The sequence below is a fragment of the Cyphomyrmex costatus genome, unplaced genomic scaffold (genome assembly GCF_001594065.2).
Source record: "Cyphomyrmex costatus isolate MS0001 unplaced genomic scaffold, Ccosl1.0 scaffold18, whole genome shotgun sequence".
In the NCBI taxonomy this organism is placed as follows: Eukaryota; Metazoa; Arthropoda; class Insecta; order Hymenoptera; family Formicidae; genus Cyphomyrmex; species Cyphomyrmex costatus.
Window position 1 is genome coordinate 1,401,100 of NW_017275824.1, and position 26,732 is coordinate 1,427,831.

The following is a 26,732-nucleotide window of genomic DNA, read 5'->3' on the forward strand; positions in this document are numbered from 1 at the left end:
AGAGAGAGAGAGAGAGAGAGAGAGAGAGAGAGAGAGAGAGAGAGAGAGTGCGACGGACGATCCACCTGCGTGTTGTACCTGCGATGATGCGAGAACACGCGGCCGTACGCATCGCACGTCGTCGCACGCACTCGCTCGACGCCGCGGTTGCACGCACCGCGAGCATTCCCACAGCACGTATACGCGCGGAAAAGTCGTCGCACCAGTATACGGCCTCGCCGCGATCCGCGACGACACGCTCACTGATCGCCGACGGAGGAATTCGATGCACCGGCACGCTGGGGTGTTGCCAAGGATTTCTCCCAGGCAAACCAAGCGTAGGAAATTCCTGAAGGTAGCACGGGCGATCGCGGGTGGAACGGATTGCCGCTTTCGTGATTGTGTTCGTCATTTCTTTTTCTTTTCTTCAGTTTACTAAAAAGAATTCTCGCCGATGAGTGCTCTTCCGTCGTGCACGGATAAGCTGTGAAGCGGGCTTCCAAATAAATAAGGAACGTGTACAGAATAGATTTTCCACAACAAAATTTATTTCCTAATCCAATGCCATTATTTTTAAATCTATCATGAAATAGGACTGATATAGAGATCATCATAATTTGGCGATCATATTATATTTATTATTAAGAAAAATATTTTTCTTTTATAAATGGAAAAATGTTTAATCCAGAATAAAATAATTTTGCATCGGTTTTGTGCTAATTATTATGGCGCTATAAGCATCTTTTGTATTGTAACATTGAGTAAAGATTTATTCTGAACGTAAGAATATATAATTTATATATGTTATTCTCTTGTCTCAATTAGACAAAAGTCAATCTTATTTAATTCAAGGGAGGAAAATAGGAATTATATTAATCTTAGTATTATTTTATTTTTACACCGCGATGAGATTAAATATATCAAGAATATTTTTTGGCACGTACGTTATCAGTAATCCTTTCGAATATGTTCCGCTGTTTGCAGGAAAGTCGCGCGTTAGATCTCGACTTCCGTAATGTGGTCTTGCGTAATCCGATCATAAGTAATCACAATTATTTCATTTCGTGTGCTTAATGTGTTAGATATGGCATCCGCGGCTTTACTCGGATTTCAGGTTCCCTTTTACGTAGCGGAGCACTCATCGTAATCAGCTGCAAGGCCACCCGCCCGCTCTTCATCCGTATGACGATCGTCTGCGACCGGTTATCGAAGCATCGAGAGCTTCTCGGTAATTCGAAGGTGGTCTTCTTATCTCTCAGAGTGACTGTGGAACGTGTAACATCGGCTGTCGTTTTCTCTCTCTCTCTCTCGGTTCGACCTATCCGATTTTGTCGACGTACTTTCCGCGGACGAAGTGCATGAAATGCGCGCGGATGCATTAATCGGCGCGCTCGCGGTGTCGCTTAGTGATATATAAAAAGCGCATTATAAATAAACTATTTTATTTTACGATCTTGTTATTTTATACGAGGGAGCCAGCGATTCTAAGAAAAGAAAATGCACATGGAAAGGAGGACGGTTTTGCTGAAGTATCTAAAAATTTAGGTAGATACTGATCTGAAAATAATTTTATTGGGCCATTAAATTAATTATGCAGGACTCGAACTGGTTGCCAGTCAAGAATGTCAAATTTTTTTGCAGCATTGCTCATGTTCGAGATTCCTAAGTAGTTATTTTGATGGTCCAAATAAAATTATTTTCAGATTTGTATCTACATAAATTCTTAGATACTTTAGTAAAACTGTTCTTCTCGTATGCCTGGTCCACAACCTTGCTTTAATCATTAGGCTTTAAGGTATAAGAACTATAAGAAGTAAGCTATAAAACTTAACATGTTACACATTAAGTAGTCCACAATATGGACATAATATTTAAGACATCAGTACATATTAAACAGCGAGATTATATGAAACATAACAGCATTTAAACATAAAAATATGTGAGATCAATAATATAATATAATATAATATTGGATTTTGAAACGCAACTCTAATAATCTGAAAATACTAAATCTATAAAATTATTCTTATTGCGGAAAATATTACCTCGGCCGGGAGTCAAACCCGGATACCTTGCTTTACGCGCAAGTGTCCTAGCCAATTAGACTACCGAGGCATTAGTAATATTCCTAATTGGCTAGGACACTTGCGCGTAAAGCAAGGTATCCGAGTTCGATTTCCGGCCGAGGTAATATTTTTCGCAATAAGAATAATTTTCCAAATTTAGTATTTTCAGATTATTAGAGTTGCGTTTCAAGACCGACGATTGTTCGGCGCGCAATTTGAGAGGACTACGTATATTAGTTAATTATTAACTTATTTTAATTCGTGACAGTACCGCGGTAGTTTGTATGTAAGAGATTAAAAAATCCAAGCTAGACTGTTATAGGCTTCGTATTTGTATTAGTTATGTTCTTACATTAGCGGTCTTTAGTATTGAATATTGAATATTGGGTTTGTTTTGACGAGGACCTCGACATCAATTCTGTCAATTTTGCTATCCATGTTGTCAAATACTGTAGATCTCATCGCTCGCGATACACTGACATATAAAATCTCATTACGTGTTGCAACCGTTATTTCTTGACTCTCATTGGTTGATATTCAGGATTTCTTTAGCGCACTCACAGAAAATATAAGGTTTATAGCTTATTTCTTAGTACTTATAGCTTAAAGCCTAATGATTAAAGCAAGGTTGTGGATCGAGCAGTATAATCACAAATCTCGCGATTGTTTTAATAATTATTTTATTGTTTTCCATGTAGTAGGAGACTAATTAACATAAATGGAATAATAAATAATTGCTGATAACACCGTTGCGTGGTGCATTTATATTTATGCTGCACGCTGCACCTGCGCATGACGTCTTTTGTTTGGCGTTAATCATCTATCTCATTCCCGTTGCACGATCCCGCGTTGTCCGAGTGCGGGGAATCGACGCATAAATCACTGCATCGCATATACAAGGCCGTCGATCGCACGTGAAGGAAACGTATGTTCACGAAACAGCTGTTGCCGAACAAAGGTGCAACGAGACGAAACGAAATACATAAGTCCTGATTACGCGCGTTCGCATGCTGATGCAACATAGAGCTCGTCATGTCGATATTCAACGTCTATTCATCGCCCGGATTCCTTAATCCTGTTAAATGTTACGCAATGAGCTGTTAGCTCAAAAATCTTCTTTATTTCCTCTTTGTTTCTTATTATTATACCATTCTAGAATATTAATTAATTTTTTATAATAGAATTATTATTGATTACTACAATTCTATATGTTCATGGAGTTTAATTTTTTTATACTCTAATCTATAAAATATACAGATCAAATAAACTATACACGAAAAAAATTTTTATAAAGTTTTTGAAAATTCAGCTAGATACAGATTTGAAAATAATTTTATTAAGTCATTAAAATAATTGCAGGATGCACAAATTTTGATGTCAGCTTGATTTTTTGAGTCTTATTGGAATTCAAAATCTAAATTAATAATAGCTTATCTGACGGTCCTCTTTTTAAACTCTACAACTTTTATTTATAATATTTTCTGCAAAAATATCTAAGAACTTAAAATGACCAAACAGGTGAACGTTACGTGTCTCTTACGATGCTCGATATATTCGAGATGATAGTACGCATATTCACAACGCGATAGTCTGGCGATTGAGTCAGTACGATTCGAATTATTATCGCTCAATACGATCGCGGCATGGCTGTTTACAGCGAACGTAAGTATTTCCTTCCGGCGGAACGAAGCTTGCGGACACGGTTGTCCTTGGCGAGTCGAGTGCTCGATGAGTCAACTCGGCTTGACCGTGGGATTGGTTCTTAAGTTTCTTCTCCATTATCGCCTTGCCGACTACCCGCAGGATCTCGTCGTGTTCATTTTTTCGCACTTTTTCCTCCGTGTGCTTCATGTTGTAACTTTTTATTTATTTAAATAGAAATATTAAATAAAAAAGCGACAGATCTCGTAGCTAACTTGGGAAATAAACAACAGATAAATGAGGAGATAAATTTAATTAAATTTAACACGATATACTAACGCGATTCCGTTATATAAACGTATAATATCGAGGGGCTGATTTTCTTACTTTTGGATCGTGATAATCACTGTGTAATGCCTGTTTTCATCAATGTAGATTAATCTTACTCTCTTCACTGTTAGATATCAAAAAAGGCAACTCGACATCTTGAGTTACATTTTGTTATTTTTAACTTCCAAGTATGTTAAAATGTAAATCAATCTATTTTTCTGTTAGTTTCAAGTACAAAAAACTTACAAAAAAGTAATTAACATCCATATTAATACACTTTAAATATAAAAAACAGCACGACATTTGGAAAAAAAATATCACAGTGTGATATTTATCAGAAATAATTAAAAATGACTCAAATTGGGTATAATTTTTGACATTGTGAATTTAATAGTTTATCTTTTTCTATAATTTTTAGGATTAAAAAAAGATGAAGAGTATATTAAAAGATTTTAATTAATCTACATTAGAAACGGGCATAAAATCGCCGATAATTCTGAAACGACGTGTATCTCTAGCGGAGGAAAGAAAGGTATAGCCTTCTCTGTGAAAACCTCAGAAAGGAACAACTTTGGAGTAGTGTTAAACGTAATTCGCGCGTAAAGTAAGCGCGAGTACCGTGGCGCGTTACCTTGAGATAGAGACCCGTATTATGCAGGTCGCGGCTACTCGTTTTCTGCACGTATCTCGTACACGCTACGAGTCTCTCACCCACGCGTCGTCGAGCATACGCAAGCACGCGCGTGTAGGGTGCTGCGAGACAGGAGGTAGCGAATCCACAGACGCATCTGGTATTCTACGATCGCCTGCGTAGATCTGCATGCGTCGTTATTACCCTCCTCGGAAAGATGCAATCTGCAGATGGACGCTAAATCTTTCGCGAGAATGCGTTTCAAAAATAAATTTACACCAAAAATTAAATAAGCAACACGATAATAAAGCGCGTTAACGACTCGCGAAAGCACTACTTGATAGAAGTTATAGGAGTAGGAAATACGTACAACAGATACTTAACACGATTCCTTTGCAGTAAATTATTCTGCACAATGCTTTTTTTTTAAACGGTGCCAATTCTTTCAATTCTTGTCATATATTATCGCATGACAATCTAATTTGCATTTTTGAGATAAGATTATTTCTACAATATGCGCGCACACACACACATTAATTTCATTAATAATTTTACTAAATTCGAAGTTTTCTGAAGTGTTTCTTCTAATGGTTAATATAATAAGACTCTTTTTAAATCACTCGTCTAATATAAACTTTCTAAATTTATTTTTGATTTAAGAATATTTCTTATTTAAATAAGAATAATTTCTTGTTACAATATTAAATCATCTTTTATTTTTCTGTAATAAAGCAATTAACATGTTCTCTGACAATAAATCTTGTGCAATATGAGCTTCTATACAACACGAAACGCATATAATTATGCGCATTAAATGAGAATTTACTGTGGTTACATATGTAATAAGTGTAGAGTTACGTAAAGAAGAAAAGAGCAAATGTAAAATCGAGTTCAGCTTCGCCATTGGTATACCCTGGAAATGTTCGTGGTTAAATTTTCACTATTGTGGCAACAGTTGAAAGCATAATGTATAATATTTGAGACGTGTGCGCATTCCCGGCTAGGCTGATCAGGCGGACGTCGGGTCGCCGTCGTGCATCCGGTGCATACGAAACTACAGCGTGAGCAAGAGAGCCTCGAGTGCGGCGGAGGGTCGCGCGGAATGCGCGGAATGCAACGGGGCCACCGACGTTCTCCGATGATCACGGACCGCTCTCGGTGCCCGAATACCTCCGGAGTCCGGAGCTCCCGTTTTTTCGCGACGTGACGTCACTCGTCCCTTCACAGTATGCCGAGGGCGAAGTTCGGCACGTCGATCGACGCTCGAAATTGAATAAACGCGGCGCGCGTCGTATGCGAATGATATCCGGTATGAGGCGAGCCATACGAGACAACGGATGCAGCGTCGAATAGCGTGACCGCACCTTTCATCCATGACTGACATAGTCAACGACAGGAAAAACTGGGACTGGTTTCATGAAACGATCGTACAATTAAATAAGTCTTTGCTTTTTATTACAAAAATGCTTTTGTAAAAGAAAATGTATAATATAATTAAAATAAACCTAATTCTTTAGGAGAGAAGCTTTTTAAATTCTTTGAAGTAAAAAATTCTCACTCTTTAAAGAATAAGAATTCTGCCACTCTTCTTCAAGAGGAAAGTTTCATTCTATAAAGAATTTAGAGAGAAGAATGAGATAAATGAATCATACGTAAAAAAATGCATTCTAGTTTGAAGTTTTGTGAATACGACGGAGCGATAATAATACATAAAAAAGGGAAATATGTGTAAATGTAATTCCGTCACGGGTGAGCATTAAGATGACTTGAAAAAGTGTGCGATAACATTTGAGGGCGTCTGAAAAAAGAGGCCGCGTTCTCTTTGTGTTCGTCCGTATAACACTGAGAATCCGGACATCTGGTCGCACATTGGAAACGTTTGCCAAGGTTAAATAAAACGAACCTGAACAGCCGGACATTCGAAGTTGCACGCGTTGTTCCCAGATACGTTCGTGCGTGTCGCCAGAATAATGCGGTATCGGTAATGGTGACAGCGGTGGCGACTGCGACACGCAATACCGATCCCGTCAACGCGTGTACAGCTCGAGCGGTCCGTAACCTGTCCGTAAGGCTCGAAGGGGTTAACAATGCGAACGACCATTCACCGGACGTGTTTGGCGATACGGTCAAACGGTATATACGGCTAATTCGAACCCGATCGACTAATCGCAGGCGTGGCAGGTGCGTCCCGGCGATGTTCGTAGATGCGAGCGCGTATCATATCGTTGACGACGATATACAATGAACCGTGCACTTTGGAGATCGAGAACGGGGCTAATTAACGCTCCCTCCCCGCGTGGATGAGAGAAAGAGAGAAGGCCAGACGGCGCCAGCGCGAATACCAACCAGAAACGGGGATCTTAGAGGGGAGATTGCGCCGCTCGTGATCTCTCTCCTTGGAGAGTTCAATTGGAAGGCAGCAAAATTCGTGTTCTCTAATTTTGCCGAGTCGGAAGTCAACAATTTGAAATATGTATATATATAGGTATAAAAGAAACATTTTCCATGAATTTACATACACAATCCATGTATACATCGCGATATGAATTATACGTAAAGATAAATATAAAATGGAAAAAGAAACTTCAAGTTTAAGATCAATTAAAATTATCTATTGAGATTAATATGAAACTTTCCAGCAAGAGATAGCGTAGCACAATGATTTCATTTCATCTTTGTTTAACATTGACAAACAACAAGGATGTAATAATTTACTATATTATGCCATGTCATCTGTATCTCTTGCTGGAAAGCACCCTAGAGAGATAATAAAATTACTCTAGAATAATTTTATTATCTCCGGCTAAATAGAAGCATATAAAAAAACGCAATTTTTATACCTAGAAATCCAGCTATCCCGACGATAATGAGCGAAACTAGCATGACGCGACTTTTAGTTCATCATACCTCCACTCTTCGCCTCCCACCACCTCGTCGGCCTTGCTTGTAATTAAGGGCCAATTTAATTAAGAGGGAAGGACAGGGAAAAAGTCGCCAGCGGCACGAGAGCCACTTCGCAGGATGAATGAACTCGTCGCGAGAATATGTAGTACCCTCGGGTATACTTCTGCCTCGTATGTGCGTGTGCGTGTAACATGCACGTACACGCGTGTTACGTGCCAAGTGCCAAGTACAACCGCGAAAGGCTCGATGACTCTAATTAGTCGTCCTAGTTTGCGCTTGTTTAGAGACACTTAAGTTTATCTATACTTGAGCCGCGTGGTGACTGTCCAGTTTCTTGCTTCCGAACGAACGTGAACGAATGTATTTAGCAATTGATCAACGAATGTAAATCCGCGACATCCTTGTTACCAAGTGTGTTGTATTATCCGTTTCTTAAGTTTTTCTGTTTCTTTTGTGTTGAAAGAATGAAGAGATGATCGCGAGTCTGTCAATGAACGGCGGCAGCGGAGGGCCGGTGAGCCGCGTAGGTCGTGGATTGGCCCTTCACAGGTCCAATTCCAGTCTGGAGCTTCCACACAGTCCGGATCCTGCCTCCCGGGTGCCAGAGACGCCTCTGAGGAGGGAATATGGTTCCCATGGTACGAATTAAATTTATTTTTTTACCAGATATTTTTCCCAGAAATAACTTCTTGTAGAGAACGATCCGTCTACTTTCCCCTATTTTATTTAATCGTATGATTAGAACAAAAGAATATTTTAGTGCGCGCATGAATTTATAATAATATAATTTTAATATAACTGCAATTTTTCGTGATTTATTAATATTTTCTTTCAAAGTTGAATTTTCGAAAGAAATCAGCTGTATTGCTTTGGAATAACTTGTAAAGGTGTTTCAATTTTACTCGTTCCGTCGCAGGAAGCATCGATGTAGTGGCGCAGTCCATCACAGGCAGCGAGAATTTCTTCGCCATGCTGCAAGACTTTCGACCGTCAGAGCAGCGCGGCGTCGTCGCCGCTGACTATTTGCGTCGCGTTCATCAGCAGGACGGGTCTAGCCAGCCGCTTGACGTCGACGAGGTCTGCGGCCCGACCGGCGCTGGTTCCAGTCCAAAGCTGCGGCTGAAGCTGAACAGACTGTGGAGCAGTAAGCCGCCACGGGCGATGGAGGAGATGTGCACTAGTCCGGTAGTGTCGGCCGACGTAGAAGAGAGGCACCGGAGACGCGCGTTCGCTCATTACGACTGCCAGTCGTTGACGGCGAATCTAGGCTACGCTGCGAAGCTCCGGGGGATTCTGTTGGCCAGAAGAAGAAACACGGCCACCGGAGCGTCCGCCGCCAGTGCTCTGAGAGCATCCACGCCTGACGAGACCCCCGAGGAAGATGCCGGCGATGGAAAAGGTATGTTAAGAAAGAAAAGATAATTATACTAGGTTGTCAAAAAAGTTCTGACTTATTCTTTGGTTTTTACATGCAGATTTATTTCGAAACAACGACAATTACTCCTCAAATAGTTAAAACCACCATGTTCAATAACGATTATCACCATTAGTCTACTGATTGCCGAATTTGGTCTTGGTATCATTAATCTAGATAGCGAGGTTCTATCGCACCTGACATACATTTCTTGCATCATTTAACTTCTGTTTCGCTCAGTGAAACATTTCTTGCGAGGACAATAATTCGAAACTGTTGAGCAAATTGAGGCAGCTAAGTTCTTCGTTTCTAAGGAGCTCGAATGGTAGCGAGATCAAATTCGACAGTTAGCAAACTGATGGCAAATGATTATTAAATGGCCTTTATTCTGAAGGATATTGTTACTGTTTCAGAATAAATTTGTATGTGTGTGTGTTTGTGTGAAAATCGAAGAGTGATATAGCACTATTTTGACAATCTAGTACAAATGAAAAAGTTTCGAACGAATCATGCTAATGTTCTCACTGACGGTTTCAGGTAACGACCTGCTGGAGTCATGTCCCTTTTTTCGCAACGAGATCGGCGGCGAGGGGGAACGCGAAGTTGGTCTCACTCGTTGTTCTCAGGGTAACGGAATTCACAGACCATCGTTGTCTTATGGTGTCTCTGTCCTGGAGCCCCTACCCGGTGAGACTTTGTGGAAGAATACTTGTCCACTACAGAAACGGCCCCTGCCCATTGAGAGCGTCGATGAAGGGGCTCATTACTACCGGCGATATTTTCTCGGTAAGTAAAAACGCGCATCTATGCTCGCTCAACTCTGTGCGTATTATAAACGGAAATTTTACTTTTTTAAATTAAACTTTTGATTTGATGATCAAACTTATACTGTGAAATTATAAAATATAATTTCCTACGCTGCACTACTTAATAATTGAAGTAAGATACATAAATTAGAAATACGAAAATATGGAAAATTTTACATAATCGATTATTCACTCAAAGTATCTCATGAGTGGAAAATGAAAAGAACGGAATCTTGTTGCAGGACGAGAGCATCAGAACTGGTTCGGCATGGACGAACAGCTGGGACCGGTAGCTATCAGTATCCGCAAAGATGTCAATCAGTATCGTGTGATCGTGCGCACATCTGAATTACTAACGCTACGCGGCTCTGTGCCGGAGGAGGCCCTAGGCATTAGGCCGCAAGGCCGACCGCCCACAAGGGAACTCCTTGAGCTGGTTGCGCCGGAGGTACAATTGGGTTGTTTGAGGCTCGGCACACCTGCTGCCGAGGAAGCGCTAGCCAGGTTGGATGAGCAGGGATTGTCCAATAAATACAAAGTCGGGGTGCTATATTGTCGATCCGGCCAGAGGTCCGAAGAAGAGATGTACAACAATCAGCACGCTGGTCCAGCTTTCCTAGAATTCTTGGACACCATTGGTACGCAATGTTCTTTATTACAACTTTTCCTCTCAAATATTGAAGCTGTAGTAAATACATAAGCTGTAGCAAAAAATACATAAAGTATTAGGATATTGAAACTAAAATCGAAATGTTTTTACAAGTAAAAAATATTAAAACTGTTCAAAAATATATAAATTAATATTTTACTATATAAAAATTAATGAAGGTAAAAAATTATTTACAAAACGTAGGGTTTGCATGTATATCATACTTTCACTTTAGCATAAATGCTTAATGTCTATTTCCTGCCAAGAACACATTGTTTACTTTTTTCCATATTAATATTAAAAAATTGCTCCTTTAATTTATATAAATTTTACTTATTGTTATGTACTAGGAGATAAAATTTGTTACAACTAGAAAGTTTTCACGTTTGCATTAACAAGCAAATTAACACAGTGTAGTGAGTTGAAGAAGTCTCGTTGGAAATGGATAAAATTCTCTCGTAAACGCCGTAAATAAAGCAGACAGAAAAGCGATTTACACATAGGTCTTATGTGCGATCCACCGGTCGCTTCGGCAATAGTTTGACTCGCTTTATCGACGGTTAACCGATTCAATGTCCCGGAATGATTTCACTTACTATACTTTGTAACGCTAATCATCCGCAAACTCGCGCGTAATTTCGCGGTTGTTATGTACAGACTGTCCGAATAGAATTGTTCTGTTTACGATCGCCTTAGTTATTCTTATTAACGATTACTGTCGCTTTCTAAAAGAGAAACGCGCGTCCTGTTTTTATTTCTTCACGCGTCGCGCGTTGTGTTTCGCGTCGCTTCCGCGGGTGCCTAGCAGATGGTTATCTCGTGTTAATTCGTGGACGCGATTATCAGCTTTTCTATATAATTCTGGAAATAACAAACAATTCAAAGAAATTTGTATTAGACATTTATTCCTTTTCTTATAAACTTATTGTTAAATATAAAATATATTTAATTTTTTGATATAAAATATTAACCTGCTTTTTGCTTTTTCGTTTTATTTTACGTCCTTTGGAAAGCTATGAATAGGTTCGACAGTTATATTTTAAGATAACAATTACATGCGACTAAATCGCAGAAAATAGGATCGACAACACTGTTCAATGTGCAAGTGTAAACGCCGTCCTGAGAACGCGCAATGAGACGTCCAACAATTCTTTGCTGCGCGCCGGGCAATTGAGATAATTGCATGTTTTCATGACAGGCCAAAGAATAAGACTGCGAGGATTCGAGGGTTACAAGGCTGGACTGGACACCAGAACTGACTCGACGGGTACACACGCTGTAGCGGCGACGCATCGCGGGACGGAAGTCACCTTTCACGTGTCCACCATGCTACCCTTCACGCCTAATAACCGGCAGCAGCTGCTGAGGAAGAGGCACATCGGAAATGACATAGTCACGATAGTTTTTCAGGTACAGTTTATTCTGACCGTAAATTAAGGCCGCGCGATTACGCAATTGTGTAATAATGACTGCGCGATGAAACAGGAATATGACGCACGGCTCTCTTGCGACTCACTAAATTTATTATTCAGCTCCGTCCGCAATAAGCAACGTGAGACATCGCGATCGCATCGTGATTCACGTTGTTGAATATTTAATCACGTTATCTATCGCGTACTTGTGTTAGAATTTGAGAAATAATTTATTTGCATCAACAATACCGATTCTTCAAGTTCAGCTAGATATTCAACAGGTGGTTTTATTTGCATGTTTTATGTACACGAAAAGAATATTTTAAAACTATCTAAAAATTTAGCTAAATATATAAATCTGAAAATAATTTTGTTGAATTATCTAATTATTATAGGATGTTGTTTGCTATAATATTAAAGATTTTTGCATCATTATGCTTGAATTTACTTAAGTTATTTTCAGATTTGTAGCTAACTATATTTTTAAATATTAGCTATACATTTAAATTTTGAAGTATATATATATATTAAAAAAATACTTTAAATTTTAAATACTTTAAATAGAGAGATAGCAAATATGTTCTTTGTGTGTAGCATAATTCAAGCTCAATGCTTATAATTAATAATTTTTTTCTCAGGAACCTGGTGCGTTACCATTCAGTCCGCGAAGAATACGCTCCCAGTTTCAACATGTATTTATCATCGTGCGAGCTATAAATCCTTGCACCGAGAACACACAGTACAGTGTGGCGGTATCCAGGAGCAAAGAAGTGCCTATCTTCGGACCGCCTGTCCTACAGGGCGCTACGTTCACAAAAGGAAAGGCTTTCGCAGATTTTATGCTGGCAAAAGTAATAAACGCCGAAAATGCGGCTCACAGGTAAATTGACCGTTTTCTTTCTCAGTTTTGTATGTTATGTAAGATTTATGAAATCGAACATATTTTTTATCAGATCCGAAAAATTTGCCACGATGGCCACAAGGACAAGACAGGAATATCTGAAGGATCTTACTACGAACTATACTACCGCCACAGTTGTCGACACAGGCCAGAAATTTTGTACGTTAAAATTTTAACAAATTCTAACAATTCTCTATTTTTTATAATAACACAGTGTGGTAATTAAATATTATCTGTTTAATTAATTTATTTAGATTAAAATTATTTCAATGATATTCTTGAACTTATTGTTTTCTTCTTGCGGAACAGCGATGCTCTCCTTCAGCAGCAAGAAGAAGACAACGGTGCGACCGAGACTCTCTTGCGATGCGTCTCAACGCGGCGCGATTTGCTGGCAAGTCGTACTCGAAGATAGCAATCAGAATACCGATTGTTATTTAGGCATAAGCATAGATACCATTGTACTGATCGAAGAGCACTCCAGGCAAATAGTATTTGTCACTCCATGTGTGAGCGTGCTCGGATGGCACGCCCAAACAAATAGGTAAATGTCTTGTAATTATGCGATATGTCAAGTTAATTTATTGTCACACACATCTATTAATTTGAAATTTAACTTCTTAACGTTAATAAAAAAAAACAAGCCCTTCAATTTCTATTTATTTCTTCGTATTCATTTCTTCTTAAATTGCTTACTAAATCGTGCAACCATCACTTACCATATTATTCATAACTAGCTTAAGTATCGTAAAAACGCTCGCGGACGATTAATTGTAGACTAATACTTTTGCTTTGCTTTGCGGTACAGTTTAAGATTGTATCATCATCAAGGCGAGTGTATTACTATACACGTACGCGGTGATTACGGCGAGAGGGACGAGTTAATGGAAATTGTAGCACGGCTGCGTGCCGTAACTCAAGGCGCACCGGCCTCAGAGCTGTCGTTGAAGAGGAACGGTCTCGGACAGTTGGGCTTCCACGTTCAACCCGATGGCGTTGTGACGCAGGTTGAAAGTATGGGGCTGTCATGGCAGGCGGGCCTGAGGCAAGCATCCAGGTTGGTTGAGATTTGCAAGGTAGCCGTGTCGACCTTGAGTCATGATCAAATGGTCGATCTACTGAAGACCAGCGTTCAAGTTACTGTCACTGTAATACCACCGACCAATGAAGGAAATCCACGAAGGTACAAAATCATAAATTATCTTATCCCGGCTTTTTTAGCTTTCAATCGATTTTTGTAATTGTTGTATTTAAAAAAATCGAATATAAAATTAATTTTAACCTATTTTATATCAATTTTTTTATATATTGCTTTTAAAAATTCAAGTTTTAACTTTTAAATTAAACAGTTAGAATGACAGAACTAACTGAAGATTAGTTTTAGATTAACTGAATTAAAATATTCGATAAATTTTTCTTGTTTTATACGACAGAGGCTGCACGCTGCAAAACTGTCATTATTTGGCGAATAATTATGAAGGGGATTACGAGAATGTAACTAGCGCGGATAACACACCGAGTCAGCAAACAGCGATGTCGCATCAACGGCGATACGAACGATCGTTCAGTCCGCCGCGATCGAGCAACAGCTCCGGGTACGGTACTGGATCAAGCTCTAGATCGTTCAACGATCCACGGTTTCCATTGGAGGGTACAATGACTAGCAGCAGTAGCGGACACAGTAGTGCCGATGATCGTTGGTGAGTGATTAACATTGAGATTGTATTAATCCTTACACAACTCACCATAACATTAATAAACCTTCTTTTTGGACTGTCGATCGTTGAACGTATAAAATTGCATGTAATATTACATCCTTTATCGCAGATCTAGTTAATATGAATAACTATCTTACGCTTGATAAACGAATCGAAAGGACCAAAGTACTTCTTCTTTCAGGTACGAGCTTCTGGAACCGCAAGATCAAGATGGTAATCATCGCCCAGACGGCACGCCGCCTCCATTACCAGTGCGACAGAACTACCAAGTCGTGACACCCAGCAAGTCCGGTCAGAAGAAAGATAAAACTCATTACGTCAGCGCTAAACAACTTGTGGACAGTTCAAAGCATCGTGATCATAGTCACGAGCATTATACGAAGGAGAGCAATTACGTGTCATCAAAAATAATTCAGGAGAATGCGCGACACGAGAATTATCAACGGCAACTAGACAATGCGCATCGCGGTCAGGATCATATAACAACGAATTACGTAAAACTGCAAAAAGAGCGGTACGAGATCAAGCAAGAGAATTTGTATGCGTCTCAAAGGGAGCTCCATAAGAATGACGTGCAGCATCACGGTCATCAGAAGATTGGCGCATCAAATTCTCTGCCGTTGGCTCATAATGCCGTTTATAGTTTACCAAAATCAGGCAGCAACAACAATCTCGGCAGATACGAGTACGATCAATCCGGAGGCAAATATGACTATGAGACGCCCACAAAAGCGGAAAGGAATTCAAAGTACGAGATACAGGAGGAAAAAATAATCGAACGGCCGACGGTCAAGTATGAACACGACGTACGAACTCACGAGAAGAGGATCGGTTATGAGTACTCGGAAGATATTTATGAAAGAAGAAATAGTAAGTACGACATAGAGATGGCCAAGTATGAAATGGAGTGTCAACATGGTAACGAAAGGAAGCACAGTAACGACAGTAACGGGGAGCACAATCGAGATCCCATAAAATATGAAATGCCGCACGACTTTAAAGTAGGCGAGAAAGTCACCTGTTTGAAGACTAGCATGTCAGAGCGACCAGTGCCTCACAAAGTAAGCGTCGAATACCGACAGTCGAAGGATTTCCCAGCTAGTCTGCCACCAGAAATGAGAATAACTGACGTCAATTGTCCAGAGGTGACTACGATGCCTAGTGAGGATGAGCTCTCGAATGGCTCTGGTAGTGTATCACCTAGACTGCGACGTGCTAACAAACATCGCGGCGGCAATCGCACCCCGTCTAGTGGCAGCTCCAGGAACCAAAGTCCTCGACCCAAGCCTGGTATGAGAAACTCGCACCGGAATTCCGCGAATTTAACATCCAGCACGTTGCAGGAAGATCTCATGAGATTGATCAATCCCGATTACATCGCTGATGACAGCCAGATCGTTAACAATAATCTCGTGAATAGCGTAATGAGCCCGAATCAAAACTCAAATAAGATGAACAACAATATGCTGGAGATTCAGAACAGATGTAGGTCCAGGGAGAATCTGTGCGGCAACAGTACATCTACCTTGAGCGTGTTACCTGCGAATGGACAAGAAAATGGAAACAATGGCTCAGAAGTGATTCTGACGATGGCCAGGCCAGCCACGGTTATCTCGAACGCCAGCACTGCCTCGAGTCCGGCACCGAGTGAAAATAAGTTGTCGAAAGAGGAAAGGTGTGAAAAATTATAAAATTTGATGATTAATTACGAACAATTAAATATTACTAACACAAAATATAATATACGATTATATTATACTATAAATAAGATAAAAAATGAAACTCTTAGTTATCTAACTTGCTTATAATTTTTCTTTAGATTATCGCCGCGCGTCACGAAACCACTTCATCCAATTATGAAACCGCACAATAATTTAACGCCGATCAAAGACGTAAAGACTCACAACGACACAAATGTTGACTGTTGGAAAAACCAACACGCGGATTCCAACAGATCGACGAAGCAACATCCTCAAGAATGGTCCGATGATAGGCTCATCGATGGATGCAACGCAAACACGTAAGCATATATACATTATTTGATCGGGCATGCAATGTTAAACAGTTAATGAGACATTGTATCTTTTGCAGGAATCCTGTTTCGGACTTACAGTCTCATCTATCCACTCTCGAGCTGAGAATGGTGAGGGAGACGCGTCTGCGACAGTCGTTGGAGGATGAGGTGCGCCGATTGCGCGACGAAAATCGACGTTTACAGGAATCCGAGAGCCTGCGACTCTCCTTAGAAGATGAAAACCGTCGTCTAAAGGATGAGAATCACGCAGCCGCGCAGCAACTCCGGCGTTTCACGGAGTGGTTCTTTCAAACGATGGATCATCAATAATCAATATAATAATGAATTTAGAATGTTATTTACACGAAGATGAAAGCATATCATCACCAATGTTTTTCAAACAGGAACTAAACGAGTTATCTTTGATTGTTATCAGTTGGATCGATAGCATTTACTTCGATCGCGTTTTTTTTCCTCGATCACATGAGTATGATCTTTGTAAGTACAGTATTAACGCGACCTTCGCCTAAACATATAGATATAGAATAGATCGATCAGAAACAACCGCAGGCGATTGTGGAGGTGCATAAACACTGAGCGAAAGTAATATATCCACAATTCTTTCGGCGATCTCTTCGGCGCATTTTGTATTATATACGTTCATTAGATTATTCTATTGTAAAGTATAAGTTACCATCGTACTGTTTCCTCTATCCGAGGATTCGTGCGTTGACAACAGAACTATCATCTAGATTATCCGACAAAGTAAAGTATGTGTCTGGATATTCACCTGTACGGGGGCAACGTGCGTTAAGCAATATCAACGTTCGATTTTACAAAAGCGACCAAATGACCAAATATTACTAGCGAGCTAAGGACCGCTTTAATTCTGTAATTTATTACGCATTTTATATTAATCTTATATACATATAGCGTATTAATAGATATGTCGCACGTGCTAAAGTGGACACCATCATGAAAGCGACGCACTCTCAGCAAGAAATTTCTCCTTGGAAATAAAAGTGATGAAGCATAATTTCCACGTAATGTACGAAAGTCACGTTTCATAAAGACCGTGAGTCTATCAATAAAGAAAAATGTGTACTTTAATGATATCTTTATTCCTGACAAAAAACAAGTGTAAAATATATTCCCATGTTTTTGTTTACATAAAGCGCTCAAAGAGCACTTTATGTAAGGAGTGGATGGCACAGGGATCAATTGAACTGTTACCACTGGTTAGAATAAAATAGTTTATTGTAATCCACAGAAAAAAACAAGACATTTCCATGATGCCTTAAGATCTGTCTGTCTCACTGTTCTGTCAGTTTAACAATTAGCTGCGATTACACTCCCTTCAATTCGAGACCACGCGAAAACGCTCGCTCGCCGCAGTGTCGCGATACCGGCAGCAGCGACAGTCCTTAATATTACATCTAGCCAGTACCTTACGAAGGATCGGATTATGTGTTTTGTATCCTTATAAGATAAAAAGAAGCTACGGCTTTTTACTGCCGCGCGACATCGCGATTCCGGCGGCTTCCTACTGTTTGTTACTGTGTCGCGATACGCTTATCCTTTTAATCGCATTGCGGAAGAATAGCGCAGTATGTTCTTCCTTCGTTCTATTTTCTCCTCGTGTTCACAACACCCGGGCTAAATCCGGACCGTCGATCTCGACGCGATTATCGTTATCAGAGACAAGCAAAATATTACTCCATTCTTGCGAGCGTCACGTTCATTCTCCATATCTCACTGTCTATTATTTATGCATTAAATGTGTGTGTATCGATAATTAGCTCGTTTCTAATCTCTAGATCTATGTATATTGGCGTTCGAGGAACGTCCCGATTACTGCGCTTTCTGAGAGGAAAGTGATTATGCGAGAGAATATTTGACTGCCTATAATCGAAACACTGTGAAGTAATATTTCACGCAGCTCTGCGTGTAACGCTTACGTCACCGAGGCTCCTTTTCGGTTTTGTTCGCTTAAGTACATGAGAAGTTATGCTTAGCAAGTGTAATTAGTTGTAGAGATGTTTAAACATTCGGACTTAGTTTTACTCTAATAGCGCTTTTCTTCCTATATACTTCTAATTAACACGCCCTCACATGGAAGTACATCTCCATTACGAAGTTCTGGATGAAATATCGTTCACGCGAATAAATCTCAAAGCGCATCTTAGATGCGCGAAAGGTAATCGGCGTGTAACGCTCGGGAAAGAGTCGCACACAATAGTGTCAAAGAACTATTTTAATGAAACTTTACATAGTCATCTGCACAAGAGTTCAGATTCGTAATGTGTCATTCGTTGCAAGAGCTCTTTAACTGGCGAAGTATCGCATCGTCCGTCTGTCATGGAAATTAATAAAGCACGAGTCGAGCAAATGAGATGTTCCGGCAAGAATGCGAGTCTGAGATTTTCAATTGTATTCTCTTGCTGATTGAACCTGGCATAGGAACGACAATTCAAAATCCGAAAAATGTTCGAGAGGCATTTACAAGGATCTGGAGCGTCTTTGCAACATTTTTCAGATGTTTGTACTGTCTCAGGAGCTTCGTCATATCATACAAGCCCAAAGAGCCGATTCTATTAAAAGCAATGCGAACAATGGAGCTTCTACTAATCATGTGAATTAAACTAGACTCGCATTTAAGAGATCTTTCAGATTGCAGTATGAATACAATACATTCCAATGTCAAGGAAATGACAGAAACAAGCGGAATGAGTTGCGTATGATGAAAAGATTGATCAGTCCTATGAAGCATTCATTATAAGGAAACTAACGGTGTAGCTAACACATGTTGCAATATGCAGCAATATGAATCATGCACGTTCAGCAAGCAGGCTTTATGGCACATAAAGATAAATAAATATACCGGATGGATTCGATCGACAGCAACGGTTCTCATATTGAGAGACAAAAAATTTCTAGGTACAATCCAGACTGTGACAAATAAAATTATTCTATGCATTGAACATTTACATAGAAAATCATAAAAACAAATATAGATATAAAACATATATATTTTTTTAAATATAAAATTTTATTCGCAGTTAATTTTATTGACAATTTATTTATTTATTTGTATACTGTAAAATCATCTGGCATATTTATATCTGCATTATATATATCTGCAATAATTAAAAAAAACGGTCATACGATTGTATCTAGAATATTTCTCCTTTGCGATAAAAATTCTCACTGACTATTATAAGCCTAATTAATATGTTAAATTATGACGTATAAAATGATGCTATAAGCAATTCGGTCGTTCTTTTACAATCATCTTTACGATAAAAAGCGAGGCAACTTCGAGTAGTCGTATTTTTAAAAAAGAGAAGAGAAAAAGAGAGAAGTGTATGGCGAGTACTACTTTCTTATTTACGGTAAAATACGAAATTGGAAATAAAAAGGGCACACATAAAAAGACGGAGATTCTACCGTGTACAATTTTTCTCATTTTATAAGATATCCCATCTTTACTCCAATTCTATTTATAACAATGAGATGTTATCTTGACGAATTTGAAATGTATTTTCTTCACAGTGATTTTTATATAATAAGATAGAATTCCTGAGAGATTGAATTTGTCCGATTAACTGCAGATGAAATAATTTCTCACAGTATTGCTAGTTTCGCTAATAAAATTCTGTTTCAAACTCATCGAAGAGCGCATCGAAACTCGGGGCAAGGATGAGACATTCTTTGTGCAAGTGTCATAATTCCGAGCAATCGTTTGCGAACGAAGCGAGAGGATATGACTGGCAAAGAGGAGATGAATCTCACGCGGTGATCTCGTCAGCTTCGTTACTATAATTTTTTTTAAGTTTCTCAAAGTCATCATTCGTCTCACTCGCACACAAAATGCTTGGTTCGCGTGTGATCGATGATCACACTCACCTGATAAAAGTCTACGGAAAACCTATTAATGCTTCACGATAAGCCAATTAATGTGGCCGTCGTCCCGGCAATCGTTATCATTCTGCTTTCCTACGCTCGCAAACATCATCAATAATACGTCGATCGGAGGACACATCCTCCGTTAAATACAAAAATACTGTTCTGATGCACCATATCTCCACCTACTATCCCTACCATTATGCACATTATAATCCCTGTAGTCTTTAAAACGCTCCGTATTCGTGGACGAGGAAAAAATACTGAATAGGGAGTGTGTGTTGTACAGTGTGTTTATGTATGTGCGCGCGCGCAAGTGTGTGTGTGTGTGTGTGTGTGTGTGTGTGTGTACGAGGAAAAAGAAAGTTGTATTGCGAATGTACCGAATTTTTTTCGACCATGAGAGCTCGTACTCTTACTTCTGGATGAAGCACTCGTTTCTAGAGAGTCATATAAACGCGCTCAATTTTTAGTCTCCTTTATTTCAGAGCCAGTCGCACCGATATTGGTTGCAACTAATTCGGAGCAGCGATTATACATGTAGACTATACATGGGTAATATAGAATATATTACAAAAGATACATATATACATGAGACTATACAAATATATAGTGATCAAAAAGATGATTGCTTTAATAAGTCTGAAGAGAGAGCTGCCGTTTGCAAATATCCTTAAAAGGTTATTAATAATGATTATGATTATATGATTCTCGGTAACTTTTGCATTTCAGATCCTTTTTTTTAATCACTGCTCGGAATTAGGCAAATTAGAACGTCAGTGAAACTCAGTCGGTGAGCGTCAAGAGAGCCACACGATGGTACGCATCAAGAGAAGACAACGCTAACAGCAATACTAAATTCATATCAATAAAAAAACAGAGAGGCGGTAACGGAAATTTAACGAGAGAAAATTATGTACAACATCGTTCTTTCCGTAGAAGAATCTAGCGTGAATTTTGACACGGACTGTCATTGCGATATCGGTATTTTATGTTCCTTGATTAAAGTTAATACTACTGTCATTTAATTAGTTTTATAATCGCGACACGGCGTTCACGGGATCGTATCGCGTCGCTCATTATCAACTACGGTTATTAAATCGTATAATTATATTTATATATATATACTTTTTGTTTTATATATATAATATAATATAATATAATATAATATAATATAATATAGTATATATATTCAGCATCACAGTAAGATAGCGCCCTTCATTATTAAGTTATCGTCGATCAGCTCGGACATTATATTTTCATTCCTGTCAACAACATACTTTACAACAATCCGCTTTAAACATCATCAAAGAATCCCGCCATGCGTCCGGCATGCAGCGAGTTTTACGTACTACAGACAGGCGACGAGTATCGATCACCTGCAAAAGTTGGGAGAGAGTATTAATTAAAAATCGTAGGATGGATCGTAGAGCCGCGTACGATTGAAGGCGATTAATAGCTGGAGAAGCGTGACTACTAGTTTTGCGCGTGGGTCGACGATTAACTAAACATGATCATAGTCACAATGCAAGTGCGACCGTAAGGATCGCCATTCTGTTCTTTTCGCGACGAATTAAAAAGATGAAACAAAACGAATACGAATCTCTAGAACGCACAAATGAAGGCGCCACGGACAGTTCTCAAGTCTCATCACCGGACAAGAGTAAACACATTCCTATATTAAGAGGAAGAGAGATTATGCATGATCGGTGATCAAACGACACACGATTTACAATACAATGATACTAAAGAGCGCTTCTATTCTATTTTGCAGTAAAACATAATCTGCTACTCAGATAATTCAGATTCAAAGATCAAGGATGATGAACTGTCGGACGTTCATTCCGCCTCTATCGACAAACAGTAAAATAGAGAAGTCTTACAAACCTAGATACTTAAAGAGTTATTCCGAAAATAAATAGTTATAAAAATAAGCGAGAATTTTATGCTTAAAAATACCTTAGGGTAAGAACTTAATTAGTTTGCACCACATGCGGAGTGGAATGTGTTTTCCTTACTAGATCGTAGAAGCGTAATTCTAACAGAAGTTCAACTACCAAGTGTAAAAAACATTAACGGCAACTTGTCAATCGTATAATTATCAATAGTGCAATAGCTCAAATAGAAAAAACGTGAATCAATAAATAAGAGTGCAACAAGAGATTATATACGTATGACAAAGTGACGATCATCGACAAACGCATTCGTCGGTGAAATCGTCAGCAAATTGTATAATTCGTAGAATAAATAACTATGCTCCAAAAAGATCGGTCTACCCGCGGAGATAGAGATTAGGTACAATATTCGATTCTTTTTCCACTCTTTCCCTTTTATATCGCAAGTCACAGCTCTATACGCACTGTGGAAGAATCAAGAGAAATATTTACACATAAAAATACTCGAGTCACGAGTTGACAATCAGCGAGACAACGGGGGAGCGACTCTCGCGATTCCGTCTATTAACTTAAAAAGTGGGGAAAACTTTTTTGTACTTTTCTACAATTTTCTCTCTCTCCATATCTACTTTTTATACTCTATAGATACTAACGACGATATATCCCCGACGGTAACGTAAACGTTGTCTCGCAAGGATCCGCGGCATCGTTGCAAAACGAGAGGAGCACCGTGGAGGGCTTCATTAAAATCAAACGGCACAAAATGCATCACGACGCTCTCGAGTCGAGATTCTGGAGGAGTCCAGTCGAGGGGAATCCGCATCCCGGGTATCGGCGGGAGACACCGAGAGCGAGGAGGTTGGTATACCTTAATGACTGTTTGCGCAGGCCGCGTCGCGAATAGCTGGCCGTTTGCGTCTCGTATCTCGGCGCGAGCGGAAAATTAATCTCGAGAAATGTGGTGGCACTTTCAATACTTCACTATACCGAAACGTCGGTCAAGGATCTTATACTATTCCCGACGCGTCCTCTTGGGACGCTGACTGACTCCCACGTCGTCGCTACCACGCGACTTCTTACCGATTTGTACCTGACTCTGCGCCGTAAGCTGCAGCGAGATCGCGTGGGTATTCAATTTCTCCGCGAGCAGCAGATCCTTGAGACCCTTCATTTTCTGACTGTATAGCGTTATCCTCGGCCTTTCGTTCTCAGAGTCAGCCTCCGGGAGAACTTCGGGCTCAACGTTCTCCTGAGAAGTGGATGGCGCCGGTGGTAGAGCGTCGTCCGGTGGCGCGACAAACGGCTCACCACCACCCTGTAGTAGGTAATCTCTGTTAAGTATCTTCTCGCTGCAAGCTGCCGTCAGCGCTTGAATACTGGGATGTGTTGATGCTGAATTAGAGGGTACTTTGGACTCTAGGCTCTTGATCAGATCTCGTGCCGCGTTTCCTCTCTCCTTAGTCTTGCAATAATTGTTATTATTGTTGTTCAAAGTCTCCTCGGGACTCGTCTCTCTCTTCTGTGTCGTTTCCTCCTTCTGCTTGACTTCTGTTTCGTAGCACTCTATGACAACCTGGGCGCGTATACTGGCGTCAAACTTTGAAATCGTATTCACCAGCGGACGAGCCCACCCTATGTGTAACACTGGCGTATTGGCGCCCTCTTCCCATTGGCAAATACCATCGTAGAATCTCAATAGATACGCGAAGCAACGTGGTTGTCGTAGTAAGCGCTCGTCGACGCGCACCGCGTGTGGTATCAATTCGTTGGCGATCTCCAGCAACTCCTTGTATATTTCCCCGTCGTCCCGCGAATAATCATATCTGCCGCGCATAGAATTCTATTATTCACCGCTAACAAACCGCATATCAATGAAGCGTTTAACATATTCACTACTATTCCTCTAACGATATGCAGTTTCAGCGAACTTATTAAGAATGTAAAAAAGATTAAAAAGAAACTCATACGTTTCGCAGATACTTACTTTCGCAAAACATCCGCGGCATCAGCCCACGACGCAAACGCGTTGACATGTAATTCATGCCGATACAGATATCCACCTTGATAAGTATAAGGATAGACATGCGCGTTTCCATAGTATTTCCTTGCCGATCTTACGGCTTCCTACAAAAATATGTCCAGAATAATTACATACATTATGTAGATCTATTTTTTTATTCCTGTACTGGACTGTACTAGAATTCAGTTCCTCACTTTCGCCAAATATCAAACATATACATATACCTATCTGTCCCATCTCATTTTCACAAATTCCAAAAGTGTATACTAATTCGGTAACAGAAAGCAAACTTTATAGTGATGCTATTTAATACTTTAATATCACAAACCTGAAAGAGGTCTATAGGTGGTGGCCTTCCAGGCGTAGGCGCAGCCTCTTCCAACTCAGCCAAATTACCGAGTGCCATAGGATACTTCGCTAGATGACCTAAGTCATACAACAACCATAACAATTCCTGCTGGAGCAACGCCACTTCAACTGCATCGGTAGTCGCATTCAGACTAGGATTTATAGCCGATACTATGGTAGCCACTTCTAAAGCACGACTGCACACCATCGCTTGCCCATTTAAATACAACCACGATCGAGACGCTACACCAGGTTCCACTGGTTGTCCGCGTTTATCCTCGTTTCCCTTACCTAGTAATAAATTACCTCTTACTCTTGATTTTTGAAGTCACAAGTAGAATTTAATAAAAGATACATAGAAGTAATGCAAGCAAAAGAGGTAGGTTTGAATCTTTCTGTCATATATCACAAAATTTTAGGAAGAAATATTATTATACTGTAATAAGAAAGATACTTTTCTTAGACAAATCCAAAATTACTTGGTATAAAATTGTGATACTTTGTGCCAATTGATATATAATCTCCAAAGAAAAAATATATACTATATTTTTAAAAGTTCATCTTAAGTACTCGATTAAGCAGTGATCTTTCAATTCTGACAGTAGGAAGTTGAAGAAGAAGGAAAGAATAGGTCTCTATTCTTTGTTAAAGAACTCTGAACAAAAATAGTTTGTTTCACTTCTTCTTCCAATCGTTAGGATTGTAAGACTACTGTTTAATCGGGTATTCGAGATAAATTTTTAAAAATATAGTTTACATTTCTTCTTTGGAGACTGTCGGTTGTATCGGTATTGATATCGTATGTATACAAGCAAAGTATACTACAACTTTATACCTAATGCTTTGAGACTTTGCATTACATACCATGCCATGTAACCTCCGCAGTCTCTGTACCATCTTCTCCGTACACGACCCATGCATGATCTTCTGACATGGCAAGATGCACGTCCTTGAAACCTAAAACCTGGCAACCAGCCACCACAGCAAAGGCGACTCCGTAACAATCGAGCTTGTTTGCCGTTAGGTAACTGTAGAGACTCTGAAGATGCGCTCGGTCCTTGTAGTAGCTCCTGGTGAGGGAGTTCCATATCACGTCTGACACCTTTTTGACGAGCTCCCTGGTGGCGTACTTGGTGTCGTACACGGTAAGGTCGACGGCGCCCTTGATCACCGCGTGGAACTTGGTGTATAATGCCTCGGCGATGTGGTACTCCACAGGCGGCAGCTTCGGCTCGTCATAGACGGCATTCTCCTGAGGCGTGAAGATGCGATTGCACGTCAAGGAGTTCTCGACCGCGCCGATGAGGATCGAGAGTAACGCGAGATCTGGCTCGGCGCTGTTCTCCAGCTGATTCTTGAAAATCTGCACGATCGCGGAGATGCTCCGGATCGGGAACAAGGCCCTGTCTCTGTCACGAAAGCCCGCCATGTCGGACGAAGGGAAGGCCCCGCCGAACTTGGGAGGTTGGACACCACACGCACGTTACGCACGCAACGACCGTCGTTGGTGGCGCGGCGGCTGATCTACGACGCCCGTGTGAGGCTCGTCATACCGTCATATCGCTGAGCGTTTCGGCGGACGACTTCTGACAGAAACTCGCAACGGGCGGCCACGTCGGGCCCGTCCGGGCAACACGCGCGCGTCTACTCCGGTCCGCTAATGAACGTTACCCGGCGTTGCGCGGGTCCTCTCACATCACACCGCACGACGAAAGCCGCCAGTGACCGCTCTCTCCTCCACTTCCTCCTCCTTCTTCTCCACCGCCTCCTCACCGCCCGCTCTTACTGCTGGCACTGCTGGCCTCTGTGCTGGCCAGTGCTGGCCGTGTAAATGCGACGCTGTACGGTGCCGTACCGTGCCGTACCGTCCAGCGGCGCCGCGCTTCTCCGCTGCTCGCGTCGGCTCGCGATTGCTCGCGATTGCTCGCGACGACGAGCCACGACACGAGCCGCTTCTTGCTTGCGACAGAGGAGTCGCATTTGATTTCCATTCGATCGCCACCGTCGCGCCACGCTACGATCACGGATGGAAGTCGGCATCATGCTTTCTATACGCGCGATGTGTGATTTTTCAACGCGCAATAGACACGGAAAATATATA

General features: G+C 40.5%; 2 protein-coding genes across 2 annotated transcripts in view; one reads left to right on the top strand and one right to left on the bottom strand.

Moving 5' to 3' along the window:
* The window catches only part of LOC108772106 (signal-induced proliferation-associated 1-like protein 1), a 28,910-nt gene extending 11,373 nt beyond the window's left edge, over nt 1-17,537 (top strand). Inside the window, exons 2-14 of the mRNA XM_018537561.1 lie at nt 8,015-8,189; nt 8,468-8,950; nt 9,503-9,751; nt 10,014-10,409; nt 11,619-11,830; nt 12,471-12,712; nt 12,786-12,892; nt 13,043-13,277; nt 13,542-13,916; nt 14,167-14,433; nt 14,633-16,126; nt 16,271-16,471; nt 16,543-17,537. Coding sequence (XP_018393063.1) covers nt 8,015-8,189; nt 8,468-8,950; nt 9,503-9,751; nt 10,014-10,409; nt 11,619-11,830; nt 12,471-12,712; nt 12,786-12,892; nt 13,043-13,277; nt 13,542-13,916; nt 14,167-14,433; nt 14,633-16,126; nt 16,271-16,471; nt 16,543-16,795 — 4,689 coding nt within the window. The 3' untranslated portion in view covers nt 16,796-17,537. The remainder of the gene's footprint in view (nt 1-8,014; nt 8,190-8,467; nt 8,951-9,502; nt 9,752-10,013; nt 10,410-11,618; nt 11,831-12,470; nt 12,713-12,785; nt 12,893-13,042; nt 13,278-13,541; nt 13,917-14,166; nt 14,434-14,632; nt 16,127-16,270; nt 16,472-16,542) is intronic.
* A 5,092-nt stretch (nt 17,538-22,629) lies between these two features.
* Mnn1 (menin 1) lies at nt 22,630-26,060 on the bottom strand. Its single transcript, XM_018537674.1, has 4 exons — nt 25,496-26,060; nt 24,612-24,922; nt 24,248-24,387; nt 22,630-24,086 (listed from the first exon to the last, which is right to left on the bottom strand). Exons 1-4 carry the CDS (start codon nt 26,058-26,060, stop codon nt 23,276-23,278), a joined length of 1,827 nt encoding a protein of 608 aa, XP_018393176.1. The 3' UTR covers nt 22,630-23,275.
* Nucleotides 26,061-26,732: the final 672 nt, after the last annotated feature.